General features: G+C 38.7%; 2 protein-coding genes across 3 annotated transcripts in view; one reads left to right on the top strand and one right to left on the bottom strand.

Moving 5' to 3' along the window:
• The window catches only part of PAX9 (paired box 9), a 14258-nt gene extending 5526 nt beyond the window's left edge, over positions 1-8732 (top strand). Inside the window, exon 5 of the mRNA XM_040620860.1 lies at positions 8452-8732. Coding sequence (XP_040476794.1) covers positions 8452-8706 — 255 coding nt within the window. The 3' untranslated portion in view covers positions 8707-8732. The remainder of the gene's footprint in view (positions 1-8451) is intronic.
• Positions 8733-9751: 1019 nt separating this feature from the next.
• The window catches only part of SLC25A21 (solute carrier family 25 member 21), a 471897-nt gene continuing 460523 nt past the window's right edge, over positions 9752-21125 (bottom strand). Inside the window, exons 8-11 of one of the 2 annotated variants that reach the window (XR_005832048.1) lie at positions 16913-17094; positions 15939-15991; positions 11419-12911; positions 9752-10486 (exon numbers count right to left, since the gene is read on the bottom strand). Coding sequence is in view for 1 of the 2 variants with exons in the window: in XM_040620848.1 (XP_040476782.1) it covers positions 12850-12911; positions 15939-15991; positions 16913-17094 (297 nt within the window). In the remaining variant the exon portion in view is untranslated. Of the gene's footprint in view, positions 10487-11008; positions 12912-15938; positions 15992-16912; positions 17095-21125 lie in introns of those variants that run through there. The other variant, XM_040620848.1, reaches the window with a different exon arrangement.

The following is a 21125-nucleotide window of genomic DNA, read 5'->3' on the forward strand; positions in this document are numbered from 1 at the left end:
AAACAAACAAACAAACAAACAAACAAACAAACAAGGACCTTAAGGCAGCCTGACGTTTCTTATAGCAAGCAGATCTGGGTGGATTTGCAAATTTCTTAGAATCAAATTCCAATTCCAAAGCCTCAAAATACCCAGTTTTCGTTTTATTATTTTGAAGTCCTAAAACTTAGTGCTTTCTTATCTGTCAGAATCAGCGTCTTACGTGTTACTTTCATACACTTGGGAAAAAACCCTAATCCTTGTTTTCTCGAACAAACCCTATTTCCACTTCCTTTTCTCTCCCTTATTTTGCTAAAACAGAGTCAGATACATATTAGCAGCTCTCCCACGACAAATATCCCAGAAAATAGCAGCGAAGAGAGTCCCTTTCCCGAGTCTGTTTCTACTGTGAAGAATGCCAAGGAGAAATTACATGAAAGTTTGCCATTTTCTTTTATAAAAAGCCCCTCACTCATAAAGAAGAGGCCATAGGTACAATGGTTAGGAACTCCCATCTTCGGGCACCATTGTCACAGAAGCAAGTTATGTAACCTTTTAGCACCTCCATTTCTTCATCTGTAAAACGGGGAAATAATAGTCCAACCTCAGGAGATGTGAAGATTCAATGAGATAATGCAGCCATATGACGCAGAGTAAGCGTCCATTTAATAGTACCTATGGTTATAAAGGGCGGTTAGAGATTGACTTTTAAAAACAGGCATTTTTTCCCCCTTTTGGTGAGAATATACTTTGTTCAGAGAGCTCATAGTCAAAAAGTGTCAAGGCATTTTGTTACAAACATTAGGAGTGTTTTTAAAGCACCGCGCAGACTAGCATTTAATAGGCGCACAGTAGTTTTTATTGGGTCACCATGTGTTGTAATAACATCAGGAAGTAAAGAGTTGAAAAATAGTTTTTAATTCTCATATATAGTTGATAAACCCAGTTTATATATAAAGCAGTGTCATAATTCAAAAATCTTTGGTTATTTCATTTTTTTCTCCCTCGAATTATAGATCTAGTGTTTATACTCATTTAGAAATGGTTAATTTATACACACATATCAAAAGCACACTGACCATTTTAAAATAAAAATAGAATACTGATTCAAATAACCTACTCTGTATATTCTGAACATTAAAATTGATTACATTTAAACACTATTATATCACTAAATTATGAGATTTATAAAAGCAAGTAAATGAAAGATATAAGTGGCCCAATAAGTGTTGTTCTAAATACATAAGAGAACAAGTTAATTTTTTTTCCAGAAGAAAAACATATTTATATCTTTAATTTGGAAACTTCTTTTTTAAAAAGATTTTATTTATTTCTTTGAGAGAGAGAGATAGCACAAGCAGGGGGAGGGGCAGAGGGAGAAGCAGACTCCCCGCTGAGCAGGGAGCCTGATGCGGGGCTCCATCCCAGGACCCTGAGATCATGACCTGAGCTGAAGGCAGACCTACTGAGCCACCCAGGCGCCCTAAATTTGGAAACTTCTTAATTGCTAATCTTCCGCATTGCCATGTAGTAATATAATTCAGATGATGTAAAATTTCAAAACTTGAAAAGTTTCGAAGCACAATTAAATCAGTGGTTACTGTATTATAATTACCAAAATAGTGCTTAATGATGAAGGTGGGCTAAGTAGGCACAGATATTTAGGCTGTGTCATTCTGTGAGCAGTTTTGGAATTTAGACATTGATTTCCTTGAGGGTAAAATTCTATGCCAATACTTGCTCATAAACAAAAAATAGTAAGGTGTGTTGTGTGTATACACACACACACACACACACACACATATGCATTTCTCTTACAAATTTAAAGGGCAGCTTTATTTTTAAAAATTATTATTATTTTCAAAATGTTACCAGCATAAGTATACTTTTACAACAAAAATGTAAACTTAAGTAACATTTCTTCTCTATTTGTATTATGAACAAAATTTGAAAGTTTTTGACAAAAAAATTCTCAAAAATTATGCACATAATATTTTCAGGGCACTTATAATTTTTATTAAATAGTGCAATATTATATGATCCTAGTTTCATTTTAGTATATAGAGGAGGAAATTGAGAATTCAGAGTCAGAGGAATTAGAGTATAATCTTTTTCCAGAAGACACCTGTAAAATTACTAAAGGCACCGAATTGACAACTGATCGTAGGTACTAGTGATTACAGTAATCTAAAGTTTCTATTTCCAGTTTAAACTGCAAAAAAAAAAAAAAAAAGAAAAAGAAGAAAGAAAAAAAAAGAAAGATGCCTGATCGCTAGTAATTAGAACCTTATGCACATTTCAGCTATATACACACCTATCTTTTGTTTTTTAAAATACTAATATAGAATATTCACACTTGTCTTACTGATTCATATTACATTGAAGTCAATATTTTGTATTACCATTCAGAAGTTCTTACCCTTGAGGATAGAAGAAGGATATTTATTTGTTTTGGCTTTTTTCACCTGCATTTAATATTGGGCCAGAAATACTTAATCTCATCTAATTCTGAAAGCCAGCTATGTTCTCTGGTTCCTAATGCTGGTTCTCTTCTGTTGAAAACATGAAATCTCTACTGAATGCAATTGCATGGCAAAGAAAAGGGGGAGGGATTGGAATATATCTCCCCTTTTACATGGGACTTAGTGATTTAATGCTTCATTTTATTTAAAGAGTTTATAAATTGTTGTATAGCTCTTGAAACATTTTCTACAATTGGGCATACTTTCTCAGAAAAAATATACTGCATATCTGGTACTCTAACTGAAATAATCTGAATGTTAGATTTACAAGCTTCGAGTATCTCCAGTTTTGGGTAGTGTATGTTAACTCAGACAGCAAATTTAATATAACATTAGCTACAAATTGAGATGTCAGAGATGGGGAATAGTGCATACAAACTTGAATTTAAGAAAAACTTCAGAGTTTTACAGTTAAACGAGTTGTGAAAATGGTTGGATTTAGAGGCAAATTAATCTGAAATTCTTATGGAGCATTCATTTGTATATTTGAAATAAAGATAGTATTTCAGAATCCTGAATATAATTTTGTAGTGCATTATTTGAAACACTGGTTGTCCTTGCAGACATACTGTTTTCATGAAAATATAAATGAAGTTGCACTGGATTTTTCATCTATGAAATAGTTAATTTTGTCTTAAATAATTTATAATTTTGTAGAGAATCCAATTGTAGGCAGGTACCAATAGAGAGACTTTGAAATTCATGACGTTACCTATTATGAAAAACATTCCTTGACCTGGGTTGCTTTTAACTATTAGTGTCTTAAAACAAGATTAATGATTATGTGGTAGTAAAGTGTGTCATGTAAAAATACAAAAAATAAGTAATTTGAAATTTTTTCAAGACTACCTTAATTTTAATATTTTGGAAACATAAAATTTAGGAGAAAAATTTAAATAACAGCTTCCCATTACCTAAAGACATTTAGATCTGCAGTGTGATAACTCAGCATAATTAAGATCTTTTTGGATGAATGTTGAAACTATATTTACAACCGTCATTTCACTTGATCAGATTTGTTTTACTAGGTCATTGCATAATGAATTAAGAAGGGTATAACAACAGTCAAACAAAAAAGTTTACACAAAAAAGAGAAAATCTTTTTTATTCTCAGATCTGAAACTTTCTCTTGCTAATGATATGGAGGCTAAAATCTAGGTGAAGCACATCTCTGTTTGTGGCTAACTCTACTATAAAGCCAAAGTAAACTCATTTATCATAAGGGTAGGACCAGGTAGAACTGATGAGCGGATAAAAGATTGTGGGTACGGGACTTGGCACTGTTATCTGCATTTTCTTCAAGAGAGAAAATGTTGAGTAGACAATTCCCTGAATGTGAAGACTTCTGGTCTATAACTTGTAGTTGCCAGACAGTTGTCATACCAGTTTTGTGTGTGTGTGTGTGTGTGTGTGTGTGTCTGTGGTCAGAAGTGTTTGTATATTAATGCATTTCCATTTTCGGGGTGTGTGTGTGGATAAATGCAACAAGCATAAATTAAATAGCGAATGGCTACGTTAGAACTTTTTTTTACTTTTTTCAACAGCTTTAATCATGTTGCTTACTGGAAGTGTAAAGTCAGTTCTGTGATAAAGAGTGCCTAGTTTTCCTGTTGTTTTATTTTGTTTTTAAAGCAAGAGTATTCCATCTTCTGCTTTCAAAAGGCTGCACTAACTTGGGTATACAAATGATTATGAAACACCTCTGACGTGTCCCGTTCTGTGAGGATATTGAAATAATTAAGGCAAGGTCCTGTCCTCAAACTGTTTGTACTCTAGCTCTCTGCCAATACATCTTCTCAACATACTAATTTAAAAACATATTTTAAAAAACGGACAAATCTGTATTTCTAACATTTTAGAGCAAGTAAAATGAAAACTCATGCTTTCATTCAAACCTTAACTGGACATTGTATTTTATGTGTTTTTTTTTTCTAGACTATTTCCTTTAATGCCAGTGAGATAAAATCTTTTTCCAAAAACATTCAACAAAGCAAGAACTTACTTTTTTTAGGGTATGCCATTTGGTATATTTTGCTTTGAATTAGTAAATCTCATTCTCAAAATTAGGTAGAGTTTGCTTCAGGGAAGATCCTTGTACAGTTCTCAGGAAGAGAGGATTCTCATGGCTTTTATGGAAGATCCACATTAAAAAAAAGGGGTTGATGGATTGAGGTCTTATTTATGGAATCTTTAGGTAAAGTCATTTTCAAAAATGAGATTTCCATTACATGCCCATTGCTGGGGTTTCATTTGGAAAATTTGTTTACTCTTCTCTGGGGATTCCATATGTTGGTTGATTTATAAATCATATTTACAATCCAATTAAATAGAGTAATTTAGCATGTTTGCTCCCACTATATTTATGGTGTACATTTGGTAGTCTCTACTCAGCCTAACTAGCTTTTCAGATTAATTACATGCCGTTCACTGAAAACATTAAACAGATTTGGGAAGTTTAAGTCATGTACTCTTTTACTGGAAAGAATAAACAAACATCAATGCTACCTGTAGTTGTTTTCTTTTGTGGTGGAAAATTTTACTCATTCAGTGATTGCTTCATAAATAACAATTACTTTATCCAGTAGAGATTTATATCTTTTACCAATGCCATGTTTCAGAATTACTAGTGAGAAAATCGATAGGTTTACTGAGTCACTAGGCTGAATGAATAGTGAAAGTGGCAGGTACATTTTAAAGCATGTTTGTCATCTCATCTTTCTTATGCTGCTTTTTCTAGATTTCTAAATCTGACCTTTAAAAGTAAAAAGGAAAATTAAGACAAAACTTTTTAACCCCAAATCTGGGTGATAATTTAACCGGAGGGAATGCTAAGAGTTATTTTTATACTGTTTAAAGATATCTGTGGTTTTTTTCTTTTTTCCTTTTAAGCAAACACTTTTGCCTACTCTTGCCTTTACTAACAAGGAGATCAAACCTCTTTGAGCTTCCCTTCTTATTCATCCTTTCTGCAATACAGAGAGGACTGCATCCCTGAAATGACTCTAAATATGTTGTGAATTTTAGAGAACTTTGAAATGTTTAATACTAATAGTAATACTAGCATAAAAGCAAATTTGGTGCCTTAAGTATAAGCAATGGGACAAATATGGAAAAAATTAGTAGTGTTTATTTTATGCTCGACAAAGGTAGTCACAGAATAAGTGAGGCACCTGAAGGTAACACAGGCCTAAATCCAGTGTTCCCCCTCCCCCTGAATCCCAGGAGCATCATGTAAGATGAGAGTCCGATCCAGGCTGATTTCTCAGGAGGGACGTTTCAGGGCAAAAAGAAGCAGGTCCCTGAAAGGGGATTGTAGCCATTGCAACAGAACAGCTGGAGAGCCCCAAATAAAGGGGGCACATCAGGGAGCAATGGTTCCAAGGGCAAGGGTGTAAGGGGAGGAAAGGGAAGATGAGGAAGCAAGTGTTTCAGAGGAAACTATAATTGTGGATGATAGAAAAAAAATTGCAAAGAAAAACGAATGGATAGGAAAAATTTAGCTGTCATAAAAATAAGAATTCATCAACACATTTTTTGGCTAACTAGAGCATTGTTTCTGTCATGTATAATGTTAAATAGTTTAACCTTATGTACTTGTAAAATGTTGAGCAAAGGTTTTCACTATTTTAAAAATAATTTTAACCTTAACATTTTTATTTTATGATTCTTAGTGACATTGGTGTCAACAGTATAAAATATTAATTAATCTAGAATGGAAGAGGGCAATGCAGATGCAAATACGTTTCTCTAAGTGGACTGAAATGATTCCTTTTGAAACTCATTTCTTATGGGTTATTGGGAAAATCGTCCACGAAAATGACCGGGACTATAACCTCTATGCAATGCTAGATTTCTCCGGCAGTTGGATAGCTGTCTTACTCATCTCCTGAGAGCCTTGGAGTGGGTCTCCTCTGAGCCCTTCTCTGATGAGCCATCCTCCGAAAGGGGGAAGATTTTTTTTTTTTTTAAGAAGTTAAGAAACAGAATGAGGATCTAGCAATGAGAATAGGGCTCTAGAAGGAGAAAGAATCTTTTATAAGATGTTATCTCAAAAGATGCTCTAGTTTGATATTAAATTGTGTCTGTCTTTTAATTGTCCTGGAAAAAGCAGGAAAAGATTTGCTACAGAGCATCCGTGTCAGACAGGGGTGAGAACTTCTTTTAACACATGACTATTGACTTGCCAATTGGCCCAGGGTAAATGGCTAAATTCCTTAATCTACATTCTTGTGTATAAAAAGAGGATAAGATTTCATTTATATTTTAAAGTGATGTGCAATGATTTCTTTGTTAAAAAATAGAGCACCATCCTATGGGACCCTTGAAATACATTTTAATTTCAATTGAACATTGTGTTGTAATCGTTATATATTATCCTGTCATTATTATAACCCCAGTAGTTTATAATGAGTTACAATTCACCAATCTTCATTATTCCATAAAATACGTTGGGTATTTCATGGTGCCTGGGACATAGGACATAGTCAAAAAGCCTTAGTATCCTTTCCCCTTCCTCATTTTTCAAAGAACAGGCACTTTGACACCAGAACAGGAGGCATGTGTTCTTACAGACCAAGTACACAAGGATAACCCTCTACTTTTATTCTTATTTCGTCAGAAATCCATGAGCAGTGTTAAGTCATATCCATATGTTTATTCTACTCTGTGTATTACTCTAAATTGACAAAATCATTTTTGAGAGCCTATCATTGCATTCTCATAGACGTGGAAGTGAAAATAATAACCAGTGAATTACATTGGAAAATAATTTCTATGTTGCAATCAAATTGGAAAAAGTATCTAATTAACATATGTCTGCTTTTCTTACCTCTAAGGATTGAATCAGTTTTACTACTAGTAATTCTAGTGTTTACATTACACTCTCACTAGGAAATATGTTGATATGTTAATTCATTCACATCACTACCAGGGAAAAGATTTACTCTTTATTTCTAAGTAATGTAGAAATTGAGGGGAAAAAAAATAAGTTACTTGAAGAGGGATGCCAAGTGTTCATGCCAGAATCAGGATTAGAAATCAGGGTGTTTTTGTTGTTGTTAATAGTAACAATACCAACAATAATTCATTGGATGCCAAGAGACACTGGTTTCTAGGCAGAATCGCTTGCCAGGGCTGCTGCATTTTGTTTGCAAACTAAGATTTTACATTTAAATTCATTTCAAGAGATTTATCCATGTGGCTTTTAAAAATTCCTATCACAGGACCCCAAAACTTTGCAGACCAATTTTCCAATTTTAAAACCACACACATGCAGTTCTTTTATATTCCAATAGACAGTTTCCTTTTTGATAAAACAGCTCTGGAAAAAATACCCCCGGTCTTCATTTAAACACTCTTATAAGACAACTGTCTGATTTTGCGTGTCCTTTGTCCAATAGGCATTTTCAACATGACATTTTAAAATACGGCCCATGTTTTATTTAACAAAGGTCATGCTCATTTTGAGTTTCTAAAGTGACAGCCTACGCTCTGTGCCCTTCTTTACTGGAAATGAAAGCTACACCAACCAGGCCCTTCACAAATGCTTCAACAAAAGAGCCAAACAAAACCAACGTACAGGGAAGGTTGACAAAGGCATTCGGATAGCTGGACAGCTTCTGAGGGTACTTTATCACCATTAATTCTTTCCTCGCCCTGTATTTCCTTCCTATAATTCCAAATAGCAAAGCAAATACTGTGACTTTTCTGGTTGTAGCCTCCTCAAAACCGCCGTGGAAGGAATAACGTCTTGTCTGTGGGCATTATGTTTGAGTAGCAAGACGGGGGAGGCAGGTAGGATACAAAGATCGAATCTAAAAAAAATCAGAAAGTAGAGTCAGAATGTTGCTACTACTACTCGGAACTTACGTTCTGCCACTTTCTGAAAACCGGTGAACTGTCAGCTACTACAATGCGATGACCTTCACCTCTTGTCTTTTCCTACTCCCAGGCACCGAATGGTCTACCAGCTGTCAGCAGTTTTGTGTCGGCATCCAGCATGGCTCCTTACCCTGCCCCGGCCCAAGTGTCGCCTTACATGACCTACAGCGCCGCTCCTTCCGGTTATGTGGCTGGACACGGGTGGCAACATGCCAGCGGCACCCCACTTTCCCCCCACAACTGTGACATTCCCGCATCGCTGGCGTTCAAGGGAATGCAGGCAGCCAGAGAAGGTAGTCACTCTGTCACGGCTTCTGCACTCTGATGGGAAATTCTGTCCCCGTCGCAGCTTCACCCCGTCTCCCCTCAGCACACCCTCCCCCTCTTCCCTGGTCTCGGATCCCACCCCCCTGCCCTCCCGCCCCCAAAGCTGGCTTTACGGACTCACATCCTTTGTGCTGATGACACTTAAATATTTCTTGCCATAACTTCTCTCTTACAGAAAACCTGACATGACTTTAGGATTTGAAAACAAAAGCAATCTTAAGGATTGAATGAGACATTTGTGTTGCCCACACACTGTTTTAACGTAGCAAAGAAACCTGCACCCCTCAAAGGGCTTAAGGAACTTTTAAAACTAGTCTTTGGTAAAACCACATGTGTATATTTATTCTAAATCAACCTGAACTTTTGAAACGTGCAATTGTTGAGATTTTGCAAAATCAATAAAGGAAAATACATATAGAAAAAAGTTACGCTACACCCTCTAATCAAATAAGGTGACCAAATAAGCTTTAATTCATCATTAGGAAACTAATCAATAATTGACTTGAGTGATGCTTTGTTTATTTTTAAGAGATGACCTATTTTGTTGGAAAATATAATGTGTAACACAAGCAATTTCTGAATTTAGCTCCTCCTGGTGTTTTGAGTTGGTTCCAAATACAATAATGTTTATATTTTCTATTAGTTTGTAAATATGGACTCTGGATGGTGCATTTGTGTTTTCATTCCATGGGATATCCCCCCTCCCTCCCACCCCGATCTATTTTTTTCTTTCTTTTTGCAAAGGTGACTTTCTGGCAACGTCTTTGTCTCTGTTTGGTGGTGGGCTGCTCGGGCTCCTGGACCTGGACTTGCCCCCAATTTTGTGTGTGCAGTGAAGGCTTCAACATCTTATGAAGGACATTTTCTTTCTACAGCAGAGGACTCAAAAACAGATTAAACAAGCCAGTCTCCCATTTTGTATCCTTATCAAGCAACACACATGCCAAGCATATAAAGACACGAGGGTGGAAAATATCTGAACGAGAAGGCTTTAAAGGAAGTCACTTAGAAACTTAAGTTTAATGTGAAATGCTTTACAAAGACACTTAAAATGAACTTTATGTTAAGAAAACCACTGTGAAACTAAATTGTACTGTTATTGTTGGCTTACCTGTGTGTTCAGCAATCTCAGCCCAAAATTATGTTGTAATTTAAAGAAAATGGAAAATTCTGCTCCAATGAATGTAAAAACGGCTTGCTGTGAAGTTTACGTTGTTGTATAGAAGCATGTTTCACATGTAGGGAAACTGGTGGTGGTATTAGAAATACAAATGCTATTTAATTTTTTAAAAATTCCCTTTATTCATTTCTGGAGTTAGAGGACATAGTTTAGCTGATAAGTCTTTCTGGACCAAGGGGGTTTTCACTTTCATGTCAATAGCAGAGCTGTGGGTATACGTGTGTGCGGCGCGTGCTATGTGCTGCATTTTAAACTAACCGCTTTCCTCGGGCAAAACTCTACAGTGTTTCTCTCCTGTTTAGAAAGTTCTTCCTGCTTGGCAATATGTAGGCTTGAAACTACGTTTTAAAAACATTGGTACAATTCATCTATTGGAAAATTAATATATTGTGGGTTTTTTTTTTTTTTTTTTGGTATTCTGTGCAATAATGGAAAGGGGACATCAGTACATGTGGATGCTCAAGAGGCGTCCGTGAGGCGGTCCTGATTTCTTCCTGTCTGTGCTGTGTGCAGTCCACACGGCCGTCCAGTTCCGCCACATCGGTTTCATGGCTTCATTTAAAACTCAGATGGCTAGACGAGCGAGGTTTTCAGATCACTAGCGTATAAACAGTAAGCAGATTTTTGACACATAAGTTATATTCGAGGAATTGCTGTTTTCAAGCAACAGAGATCTTATAGGGAGAGCTTTGAACTGCATTTATTTCTAAAGCAACCAAAATTCAGTGCTACAAACAGAGGATTATAACTTCAGGAGAAGAATAAGCAGAAGGAGCAGATGAACTCTCAGGGCCATAGTCTTCCTTTGATCTTATAAAACTCCTGTTGACATCTGGAGTTCCCAGTCTGGTGAGAAAATAGACTATAAACTGAATGGAACAAAGATACCAGTCCAATATTTTGGTGGAGACTTTAAAACCGTACCATCCAGGGACTCTCCTGCCAACCAGAAAAACTGACATAAGGTATAGAATTATCCCTTATCAGATATTTTTTAGATGGCTACTAGGAGTCTTTAAAAAAATACCAGTCATTTGTATGGAAACACAATGAAATATTTTATCTAAATTAAGAAATCTCTTGTTAATGCTATTTATAATTTTTTCTGGTTCTTGTATTTTAAAAAAATCTAATATTAATGATATCAAGATTTTTTTTTTCTTCTCTTTTTCCCCCTGGTCTTTTCTTAGCAACAGTGAATTCACATGGGGTAACTTAAGAAAGACAACAGAAAGCTAAAATACAATTTGCTATTCAAAGCAAAATATGATTTAAAACTACTTTTAAAAATAAGAGAAGGAAAAGGGGATGGGGTACGGGATTGGGACTGTTTGATTTTTAAATGTTATTATTATTGGCTAATGTTGACATATTTCCTTTCTTTCTTAGGGGGTAAAAGTGTTATTTTTAAACTGGCAAATGCACTCTTCAGAGATCCTTTTCCATCCCATTCACAGGGAGAGGTTAAAGGTTCAATTTCATGGCCTCTATGCAGGCAGTTCTCTCCCTCACAGGATGCAAGAGCATTACCTGCAAGGATAGAATGCAGTTGTACAACAGACACATTCTTCTTTCTCTTGCTTTTTTTTTTCGTCCTACTTTTAATGACCCTCTTTTGGAATATCGGGCTGAAATATAAATTAACACGTTGGAAAGGATGTACAACCGAAGGCTGTGTATGTATATACAGTATGTCAAAAAGCCTTTATTTTTATACTTCAAATGCTCTAAATTAATAAAAAGTAATAATTATCATGTTATCTTTTATTTTTTGTTTTCCAAATGCTTTAGTGACATAGCCTCGTGGTAGAAAAGTCCCTCAGTCGTAGTTAAGAACAGGTGTCATCTAGAATGGGCAGATATTTTTGTTGACTTTAGCTGCTAACGTAGCATCATTTCAGAATGCAAATATAAAATCAAGTTTGTTCTATCAGTGCCAAGGAGAGATCTCTGAGAGAGCATGTTAGTACAGGAATCTTTGGAAATGCTAAGAATGTACTTCTATTTTGAAACATTTCCCCCTTCACAGTACATATTTTAACTCTACAGATAGTTGACTTCGCACCTGAAGCTGTCACTTAAAACTAATAGCTTGGAAATGTAGTTTTACTCTAAACATTCTTTTTAAGAATGGCACAGGCAAGAGTTCTGAACAAAGATATCTGGATGCAAATACAGACAACACAAATGGGCCCAAGGAGTGGTTCCAATCTGTGTTTTAACATGAAAAGATTTCAGCAACAAAATTGTTTTCAAAGGGAATTATGTGAAGGAAATTTCATGTGTTCTATTTGCCATAAGAGACTTCACGTATCAGGATTTAAAAATATGACCTGCTTTAAACAACAGTGCAAAATATAGAGTAGCTTTGGGAAAATATAGCTGTGATGTGTATTATTACTCTAAAGAATACCACCGGATTTAAATTTTAACATAAAATTCAACATTTTAAAAATGCCATTTTAGTGTACTTTAAAAACATTTTGTGCCTTTTAAATATTATTTATGGGATAATTTAATTCCTTATAAAAACTGTTGAAATTTTGGCTTAATTTTTTTAATACTTTAAGCATTTCTTGACCTTGTGGGAAAAAATAATTATCAATACAATGAATTTTCATTGTGAGGCAGTGTAAGAGGAATACAGATCACGAAATTTACATAGCTTTTATGAAATATATCTGATTTCTATGCTATTTTCTATGTTCAATTTACATACCTCACTATTTCATACTATTTTTCTTCTCACAGGTTTATGGATATGGCCAAAATTACAGTCTCAAATTGTCTAGAGATAATTTTTGAAGTATCAAAATAGGTTTTGTTCTTGAATAAACTGTTTCCCCTTAATAATTGTACATAATTGTATAATTATAATTTATAATCATATCAGCTGAGCTGATAGTCTCTCCTCATGGTTCTGTAGAGCAAATACCCATGATCTCAACACTTCCCAGGTAGTCACCAGTTTTCCTGAAGCCATGAATAGGTATATTCATAAACCAGCAGCATCACTGCACCACCTAGAAAAGAAGAGGGCTGGTTTTTATCTCAAGCTTGCAAAATAGTGTCACTTTCTTCCATTGGGTTTCTGAGTCTGTGAAGTCCCATGCAGCTTATCAGGCAGGGGCAGTGTAGACTTGTCAGTCCTTGGGCTCTAATACATCAATATAAAGCTATTGTGGAAAATTCCCAGAGCAAAATCAAGACCATCTTGAGTCTCCGAATACATTTTTTCCCCATGAGTTTCTGTAACTTTCATCATTTCGCATCAGATTCTTTTTCAGGCACTTTTAATTTTAAAAAGTAAATAAATATAGACACATTTAGTCATGTAAGGGCATGTGGCATTCCTGCAAACAGAAACCATTCATATTTTTCACATGTAGCCAAAGGATTTATCTTTTTCAGTCCATAATTAGCACTGTCCTAGTTCATTCAAGAAGGCGAGCTCTAAGAGGGTGCTTGATGGATGAGTCTGATTTTCTCTTATAGGCTTCAAAGTGGATTGCAATGTAAAAAACAGCTTCTGAACATTTAAAAATATGTGTATTACAAAATATAGCTAGCTTTCAGCTGCCTTTTGCTCCTTTTGCCTGCCTCAGATATGAATGGATTTCACTTGAAAATTTGGTGGTGGAGTTTGGGTGTCACAGACCACTATTTGTCTTGAAAGGTCAACAGGACTATGATACAGAAAGACAAACACCAAGGTTGCGGAATACCTAGGAGTCGGGAGAGGCCTCTGCATGTGGCAAAATCACGTGGATGATTTTGTGTTCTAGCTGATGCAGTAAATGGCACATGTCCCGTGCTCTTTAATGTGATCTATCTATCCTCTCATGTCTGTGTGAAAAATATTACAAAATTAAGACGTGGGCAAATATCCTGAGCACAACCTCAAGAAGACCTGGCCGCATGAACAGAAGAGTGACTTCTGACGAAAAGAAATATAACTTGATTTTGATCTTAGTTATTTCGTACACTGCTGTGTGTGTGTGTATGTGTTTAATCCACAGGCCACACATGTTTGTGTAACCTTATACCAAAGATAATTATCTGCCTGTAATTTTCATCTTTAACCCATGAAGATACTCTCTTAGACCCCTCTCAGCTGCTGTGGCCCTCTTGGCACTCTGGCAAACAAAAAAAGACCCACTAACAGAGGGTTGTTAATACCTATGTAATTGCTGTGTTTACTCTTATTAACTGTTCTCCACGTAGGACAAGAACATGCAGACTTGAGTTAGTTTTCAGCCTAGTGATATGTGGAGTTTAAACCACAGACGTCAAGAGCCTCCTTTCATCGGAGGTGACTGGGGGTGAGCCACACAGAGCTGCCGAGGCTGTTACAAAAAGAAGATGGGGTGCTTCCTACAATGAAGGATGAAAATCCCAGACTTACCCTTTCTTTCACTTTTTTACTCTCTTAGAAAAAAAAAAAATCTTATCCTTAAGTCAAATGTTGTACTTTTCTACCTTTCCTTCCTTTCAAGCCGCTGGGACTTGCATGTTGGGAGGACTTACGTGTGAGTGGAGGCCAGGTCCCTGAAGGAGATTTCCAGTCATTCACAGTTTTGTTTAGCCTGGACAGTCCACTCACAACAACCCTTTTCATTGTATTTAACAGCACAGCAACTCAGGACACCTCATGCAAAAACATTTAAAAAGCCAACCAAACATTTGCAAGCCTCTAACAAAACTTGGGGTCAGATTATTTAAGAGTTTTGGATTAAGGTTCCAGTCAATTACTGTTTTAGGTAAACTCTCCCTGATCACTCTTTTCAGGCCCAACCCCCCCTGAGAAAGCTGGGTTAGGGTCATTCCTGTGATTTTCTCTAATACCTGGTCTACCAGCAGGGTTTTACTGTGTGGTAAAGGGAAAACCCCACATGCTCACAGAGAGAGTCGCACAAAATCACCAATATTCTTTGTCATTGGCTTTGTTTTTACACACGGGCCAATGACTAACAGGAGGCAAGTCTCCATCTTAAATGTGAAGCAAAATCCACGCTTAAATGCCTAGAAACTTTGGGCTAGATGGAGAGGGAACTGGGGAAGTGTTTTCTAGATACATGAAAGGATGTGCTATCCTCTACCTCGGGCTGGTAGAATGCTGGCTGGTTGGAGCTGAGAGAGGACGGTGAACGTGTGTGAGCTGGTGGGACAGGAGGACCCTGGTGTTAAAAGGGAGGAACGGGAAGGGGAGAGGGGAGGGGGGCAGGGGAAGCTCCTGGGAGAGGATACCAGGACGCCTGAGCAGGTGAGTGTGGCCTGGTAGAAAGGCCGGCGAGGGTGGGCGCCTGGTTCTGTACTGAGACACAGAGTTGCTTATAATCCAAGACTGTTTGTCCAGGCGGTTGGGTCTGCAGCAGTTATGTTCTTATCTATTTACATAGAGGCAGCTGACTCTCCCTGTGGGGATGGCAGCCGGTTTTTTGTGGGCTGGCTTCTGGAAGCAAGGCCCTGAGCCAGGAGCCTCCACCGTCATGCTGACAGAGGCCAGGAAGGTGAGCGCCGGGCTGCAGTGCCACCACTCCCTGCACGGTGCATTCACCACAGCCCTCCCGGTGACCGTGAGGACAAGTGACTCCTGCACTTCGTGGAGGCAAGTTACCCTTCCTTCCTTTCTATTTTTCAAATGAAGTTGAGGCAGGAACAAGAAGGAACTGGGGGGCAGCAGGAGAGTTTTTTCGGGCTGGTCCCTCCCTCAGTGCAAATCCTCCCGCACAGCCAGAAGCTACCATCAGTAGGCCTCCTTGCTCACTGGACCTCCACCTGGCGTGGATCCCTTCCTATTGACTTAAGCTGGGCTTGGGCTTCTATCAGCCTCCAGCAAGGTCTTAAATAGTACCTTATAAACAAAGGTGGAAAGCCTTTCTAACGGATGCCTTCAGTGTCTTGAATACTCGCAGACAACTTTATATCCTCAAGGTTTCCATCTTTCACAGTGTGATCAATGTAGCATGTTGCTGACCAACACAAATAAGAAAAAAAGAGACACTAGAACAACAAAGAAGGAAGGATATAAGTAAGAAAAACATCATTACCTGGTCCAAGCCTCATAATCTTGGGAAGCAGGCCTTTGTACAAAGCTAAAATCCTATAACAGGAAGGGAAAGANNATAGCAACATTCTTAATTCTGAATTCTGAAATGAATTCTGAATTCTTAATTCTGAAAATAGAACGGACCAGCTTTATTGAGATGTTGACCCAGCATCCACAAGAAACTTTATTTGAAATCACATGTACCCCAAACCAGGCAATATCTGGCTATATATTTTCTGCAGCAAACCGCACAAAGGGAAAGAGTTAATGAATTCTATTGCCCAAGTGATGCTGATCGTGTCCAACCAGAAATATGACTTTCCTCAGCGAGGAGGTTTCTGCTTGGAACACAGGTCTTACTTTCAAGATAGCTGTGTAGATGGACAAAAATGACTTTTGTAATTGAATTTAAAAGACCACAAACTCGGCCTTCACAAAAGGAAATATGACATAGTGTGCATCGAAATAATAAAATATTACTCGTTTACTTGAGAATAAGGTCTGAGTGAGGAGGGGTGAAGAGACAGACGTAACACTTAAAAAAAAAGACTAGCAGAGAAAAGCATGTACTTCAGATATTTGAAAGAAAGCCACTTTCACGGAACTCTCACGTTTAATTCTCCCGGGAGAATATAATGAGGTGACGTTTTGACTAGATTTACAGTCAGAAGACAGTCATTGTCCGACCCACGTGTTCCTAGGGTGTATTACAGCATGGGACGCAAACTGCCGAGCAAAATGTGCATCTTAGGATTCTAAGAGAAACACGCAGCCGGTCAGATGGCGGTGGCCCAAGGTTCTGGATGGTGTAAGAACACGTTGCCAACATCTCATCATGGTGTTATCTTTCCAAGTTTGTCATTATTCACACACACACCCAATTTAGGAGGGCTTAGTGGCTCTCGGCAAAATGGAAGTACGATATGCTTTTAACAGGACTTGCGTCCTGCCCATTTACTAAAATAAGAATGTTACCCTTCTTCCCGGTAGACCGTTGCCATTGTTTTAAAACAGGTTTTGTACTTGATCTCTCCAGGAACTGGTTGAGGCCCTTGAATCCTACTCTTGGCAACATCAAAAGGGATGTTAATGACTGAGGCTATTGTGCCTGAGAGAAGACCAATCCCAAATTTTCTCAAAAACTCCAAGGTTGGATCCTAAAAGAAAAGAAGAATAAAGTAACAGAAAGAGAAGCGGAAGGCCCTAAATTGGCTAAACACTATAAAGCAATATGTATTTAAGCAGAGCATTGCACTCCCCGGCACCCTCCTGTTATTCCAGCGGAACACATTAGGATTTCCTAGGCTGGAACTTGTTTTCTTGACAATCCCATTGGCTATGTTTTTACACATGGTCTAAATTGCTGAAGTACACATTTCCTCACACAGGATTTATAAACACAGTTCATAAAGAAAGACTGGTATGGCATATGGGGATGATTTGTATAATTGGGCTTCACAATGTACTTAGTATTACTGTATCAAAACAGGAGAAATCCAAGCACACTATTAGCTAATTGGCCAGAATATTTTACAAATGACAGCAACTTCCACCATGAAGCCTACTAAAATGCTCATTTGTGTGTGGACCCCCAAATGTTAAATTAAATCAAGGCTACTCTTGGTCTGCTGCTATTCCCCTCCAGGTTTTTTGCATTTATTTTCACGTGTGGCTGATCCACTGTACTGAGAAGTGCTAGCTTCCTGTTATTAACAAACCAACTTGGGGAGTTTGCAAAACAGCCTGTGACATTCTGTGCATTATAAACAGTAGTAAGTTACTGGACTAATTGGCTGAAGAATTTACAACCTATTGTTCCTGAATCTTATTCTTCCTTCATGGCAAAGGAAGAAAAGAAGAGAGAGACAGAGGCACAGAGAAAGGGGGGTCATTTGAATTTAGGTCCTTCACTTTGGTCTGATTTGATTTTCCACCCCTCCCTGCTCTGCTTTCTGACATCAAAGTATTTAATTAGGTCTTATGTGGGAGTCACTTTCCTTCAGCCTATTTTTGTGCCCAGTGAGCTCACATTATGCTTTGTTATAATGAATTTGCTGGGAAGTTCTCATTATGTTTTCAGCCTCAGTTCTTGCCCTGAAGAGAGGTCACCCCACAAACCTTAAGTTGCCGATGGAGACCACCCACCCCTCCCCCATCCCTCCCCTGCCCTTTCTTTTGGTCAATATTTCAGGAGGATCTTCACCCAGGAACAATACAGGGTGGGGCCATGGTACCATTTCACCCAGCAGGAGAACGGAAGTGGCGAGACATTCTTGATTAAAATAAAAATTAAAAATTTAAGAAATCATGTCTGAGCATTGCATGCTTCTAGCTTCTGCGGCAGAAGAAAACTTCTGGAAGCTCTGAAATTTTCAACTGAACCAAGAGCCAGATACCATCACAGAAACCCCTATGTGGCTAAATATAAAAAGTGAAGGGTTCGGTAATAATTCTTGGATCTGGGCCATACAGGTGCCGGGTAGGTTTAAAGGGATTTAAAAACCAACAGGGTGTTTCAACAGGAAAAACAATGCAGTGATTGCAGTATGAGTGAGGTGTGTTTAAATAATTCCCCCTCCCCCCATTTTTTTTCTCTTTTACAAGGAGAGAAAAATGCCTTTATGTTACCCTTCTCCATTATGGCCCAGAAGCAGAACCGGAGCTCAGGAGGATGGCGGGTTCAGAACTGGCTCTGGTTTGTCTGACCTTGCACAAGTCACCAAGTCACACAGAGCCCAGTGTCCAGAAGGGACCTGTTTCACACCCTCCTTACCTTTGTACCGCATTATTTTTCTGAGAAATAAACAGCAGCGAAAGCACTATGAATGTTGTGTAAGTCTGGCGGAAAATGGATAGTATTATTATGTAGCCTGTCTTCCAACGTCTCAAAGCATCCTGCAATAAGATTCTCTTATGGCGTCCCTGTGACGCAGCCAAAGCCTCCCTTTTGAATTGAGGACAAGGGTGAAAATGATGACTTGTATGAACATTGTCCTTTGGGACGCTCAGGGGACCCCATCAAGCATGCAGCCTGTCCCATCTCCTGGTGAGGTCACTGAGGCCTAGAGTTGGAGGAGGGGGGTTCCCTCCTGAGACATTCGGTGAAGGCCCCTGTGCTTGAGACACTGCTGGAGACTAAAGCCTCGGGGCTTCAGCTCCTCAGTCTTCATTAGCACCAGTATGTACTGAGCCCAGGGTCTCTATACACCTCCCAGACTAATAGTAAGGTCCCACAGTGGGTCCCCAAAACAGACGTGCACCACAGTCACCTGAGAGCTTTACAAAATATGGATGCCTGGGCCCCACCTCAGGTTTCCGGATCAAAATCACATGGCAAAGGGCCTGAAAGTTATTTTAAAAGATCTCCAGGACTTCTGAAGCTGCCGTGCTGAGGACCCAAGTCCAGGCATCAGTGATTTTGATACTCCTTGCAGCAAAGCAGATGGTCAGATGCTACCCTTCTGGGCATTCTAGGAAGGACAAAAGTCTTCTTCCGACAGCCAGGAGGTATTCCTCACCACCTGGTCCCCGGGCCCCCAGCCTGTTTCCTCCTCGGAGCCCGTGGACTACTCTATGCACCAACGCGCCTGGGGTTGGGTGTTCCCAGCAGAGCCCCCTCAGCTGGTCTCTGCTTTTTTTTTTTGCTACGTGTCACCAACCATTGTCAAAAGGCAGCCTCTCACACATTTTCCCCTGCGTGCCCTCCTGGCTACTCCCACTGCTCTGGCTTCAGTTCAGACGCCCAGCACTTTACCAGGTCGTGTTTGCTTTTTGTTCTCTATCGTCTAGTCACAGCGGCACCAGTTCTCTTTTTGGAAAAACAGCTCTGCCTGTGGTATCAAAGACCCTCGATCCTTCCCCACTGCATGGCGAGTAAAGCCAAAGCTCCTCACTTGGCCTTTGGTTTCTTTCCCACAACCTGTTTCCAACTTACGGCTCTGGCCTCAAGTTTGATAGCTCCACCCCGCCCCCATACTATAGTCACACTGGTTAAATCATTAATTATGCAAATTTAAACCAAGGACTTAGTTCTAACTCTTTTCTTCAAACGACTTCTACAGCCTATAAAGTCCTTCTCCATTATAGTCCCCTAACACAGTCCCACGTCTCCTTTAGGGGCCAGCTTAAATCCCACCTTGCCCAGGAGACTTGAATGGATCCCTGTCAGAACTGATTTCTCCCTCCTCCTGTACTCTTGAGCCTCTGTGTGAACCACAGTCATTGCCCTTGCCAAGGCTCACTTTGTGTTTGGTTTATTTTTGCATGTATTTATTTTCCCTGCAGGACTGTGAGTTGACATAGCATAGAATGCATATTACTCTTCTTCATGTCATCTATTATACAGTGTACACAGTAAGTGCTAAATAAATGTCTGCTGATCGGTCTATCGATGTATTTATTTACTTTTGTAGAAACAATGAGAACCAGGTTTAACCCTTAATCACTATTCCTCAAGACTCATCATCTTTTAGCCTAGAAACAAACCCCTATTACAACTTTACATTTCTATCTTTCTGCCAGGAGGCATTAACCTGGCGACGTGACAAGGCATTGGACATCTGCAACGTGGAGCACTTCAGGGCAAGGAAATTGAGACTCTCAGGTCACAGAGCCAGGCCTGGGCTTGCTAGATCCCACTGCTCAGTGACTCAGAGAACATGATATGGCAGCCTGTGACCAGAGTTTAGCAGAAGAATATGGTGGGAGTAGAGTACGGTCTTGACATACTACACTTAGGGCTCTTTCTTATACTTCCTTATCTTCCCTTAGTAGGGAGAGCCACCCACTGGCCTCAAGAATGAAAGTTTATTGTAGCACGACTATGAAGAGAGAAAAAAGGTAATATTTAGAGTTTCTGGCTTTCATATAATGCCTTTTCATGTATTATGTCAGCTAATCTTCACAAACTTTGATGTAAGAACATTATTATTCCTGTTTTATTTTTTTTTATTATTATTATTTTTTAAAGATTTTATTTATTTATTCGACAGGATAGAGACAGCCAGCGAGAGAGGGAACACAAGCAGGGGGAGTGGGAGAGGAAGAAGCAGGCTCATAGTGGAGGAGCCTGATGTGGGGCTCGATCCCATAATGCCGGGATCACGCCCTGAGCCGAAGGCAGACGCTTAACCGCTGTGCCACCCAGGCGCCCCTATTATTCCTGTTTTAAAAATGAGTTAACTGAAAG

Source organism: Ursus maritimus, unplaced genomic scaffold (genome assembly GCF_017311325.1).
Source record: "Ursus maritimus isolate PB19 unplaced genomic scaffold, ASM1731132v1 scaffold_36, whole genome shotgun sequence".
NCBI classification, from domain to species: domain Eukaryota; kingdom Metazoa; phylum Chordata; class Mammalia; order Carnivora; family Ursidae; genus Ursus; species Ursus maritimus.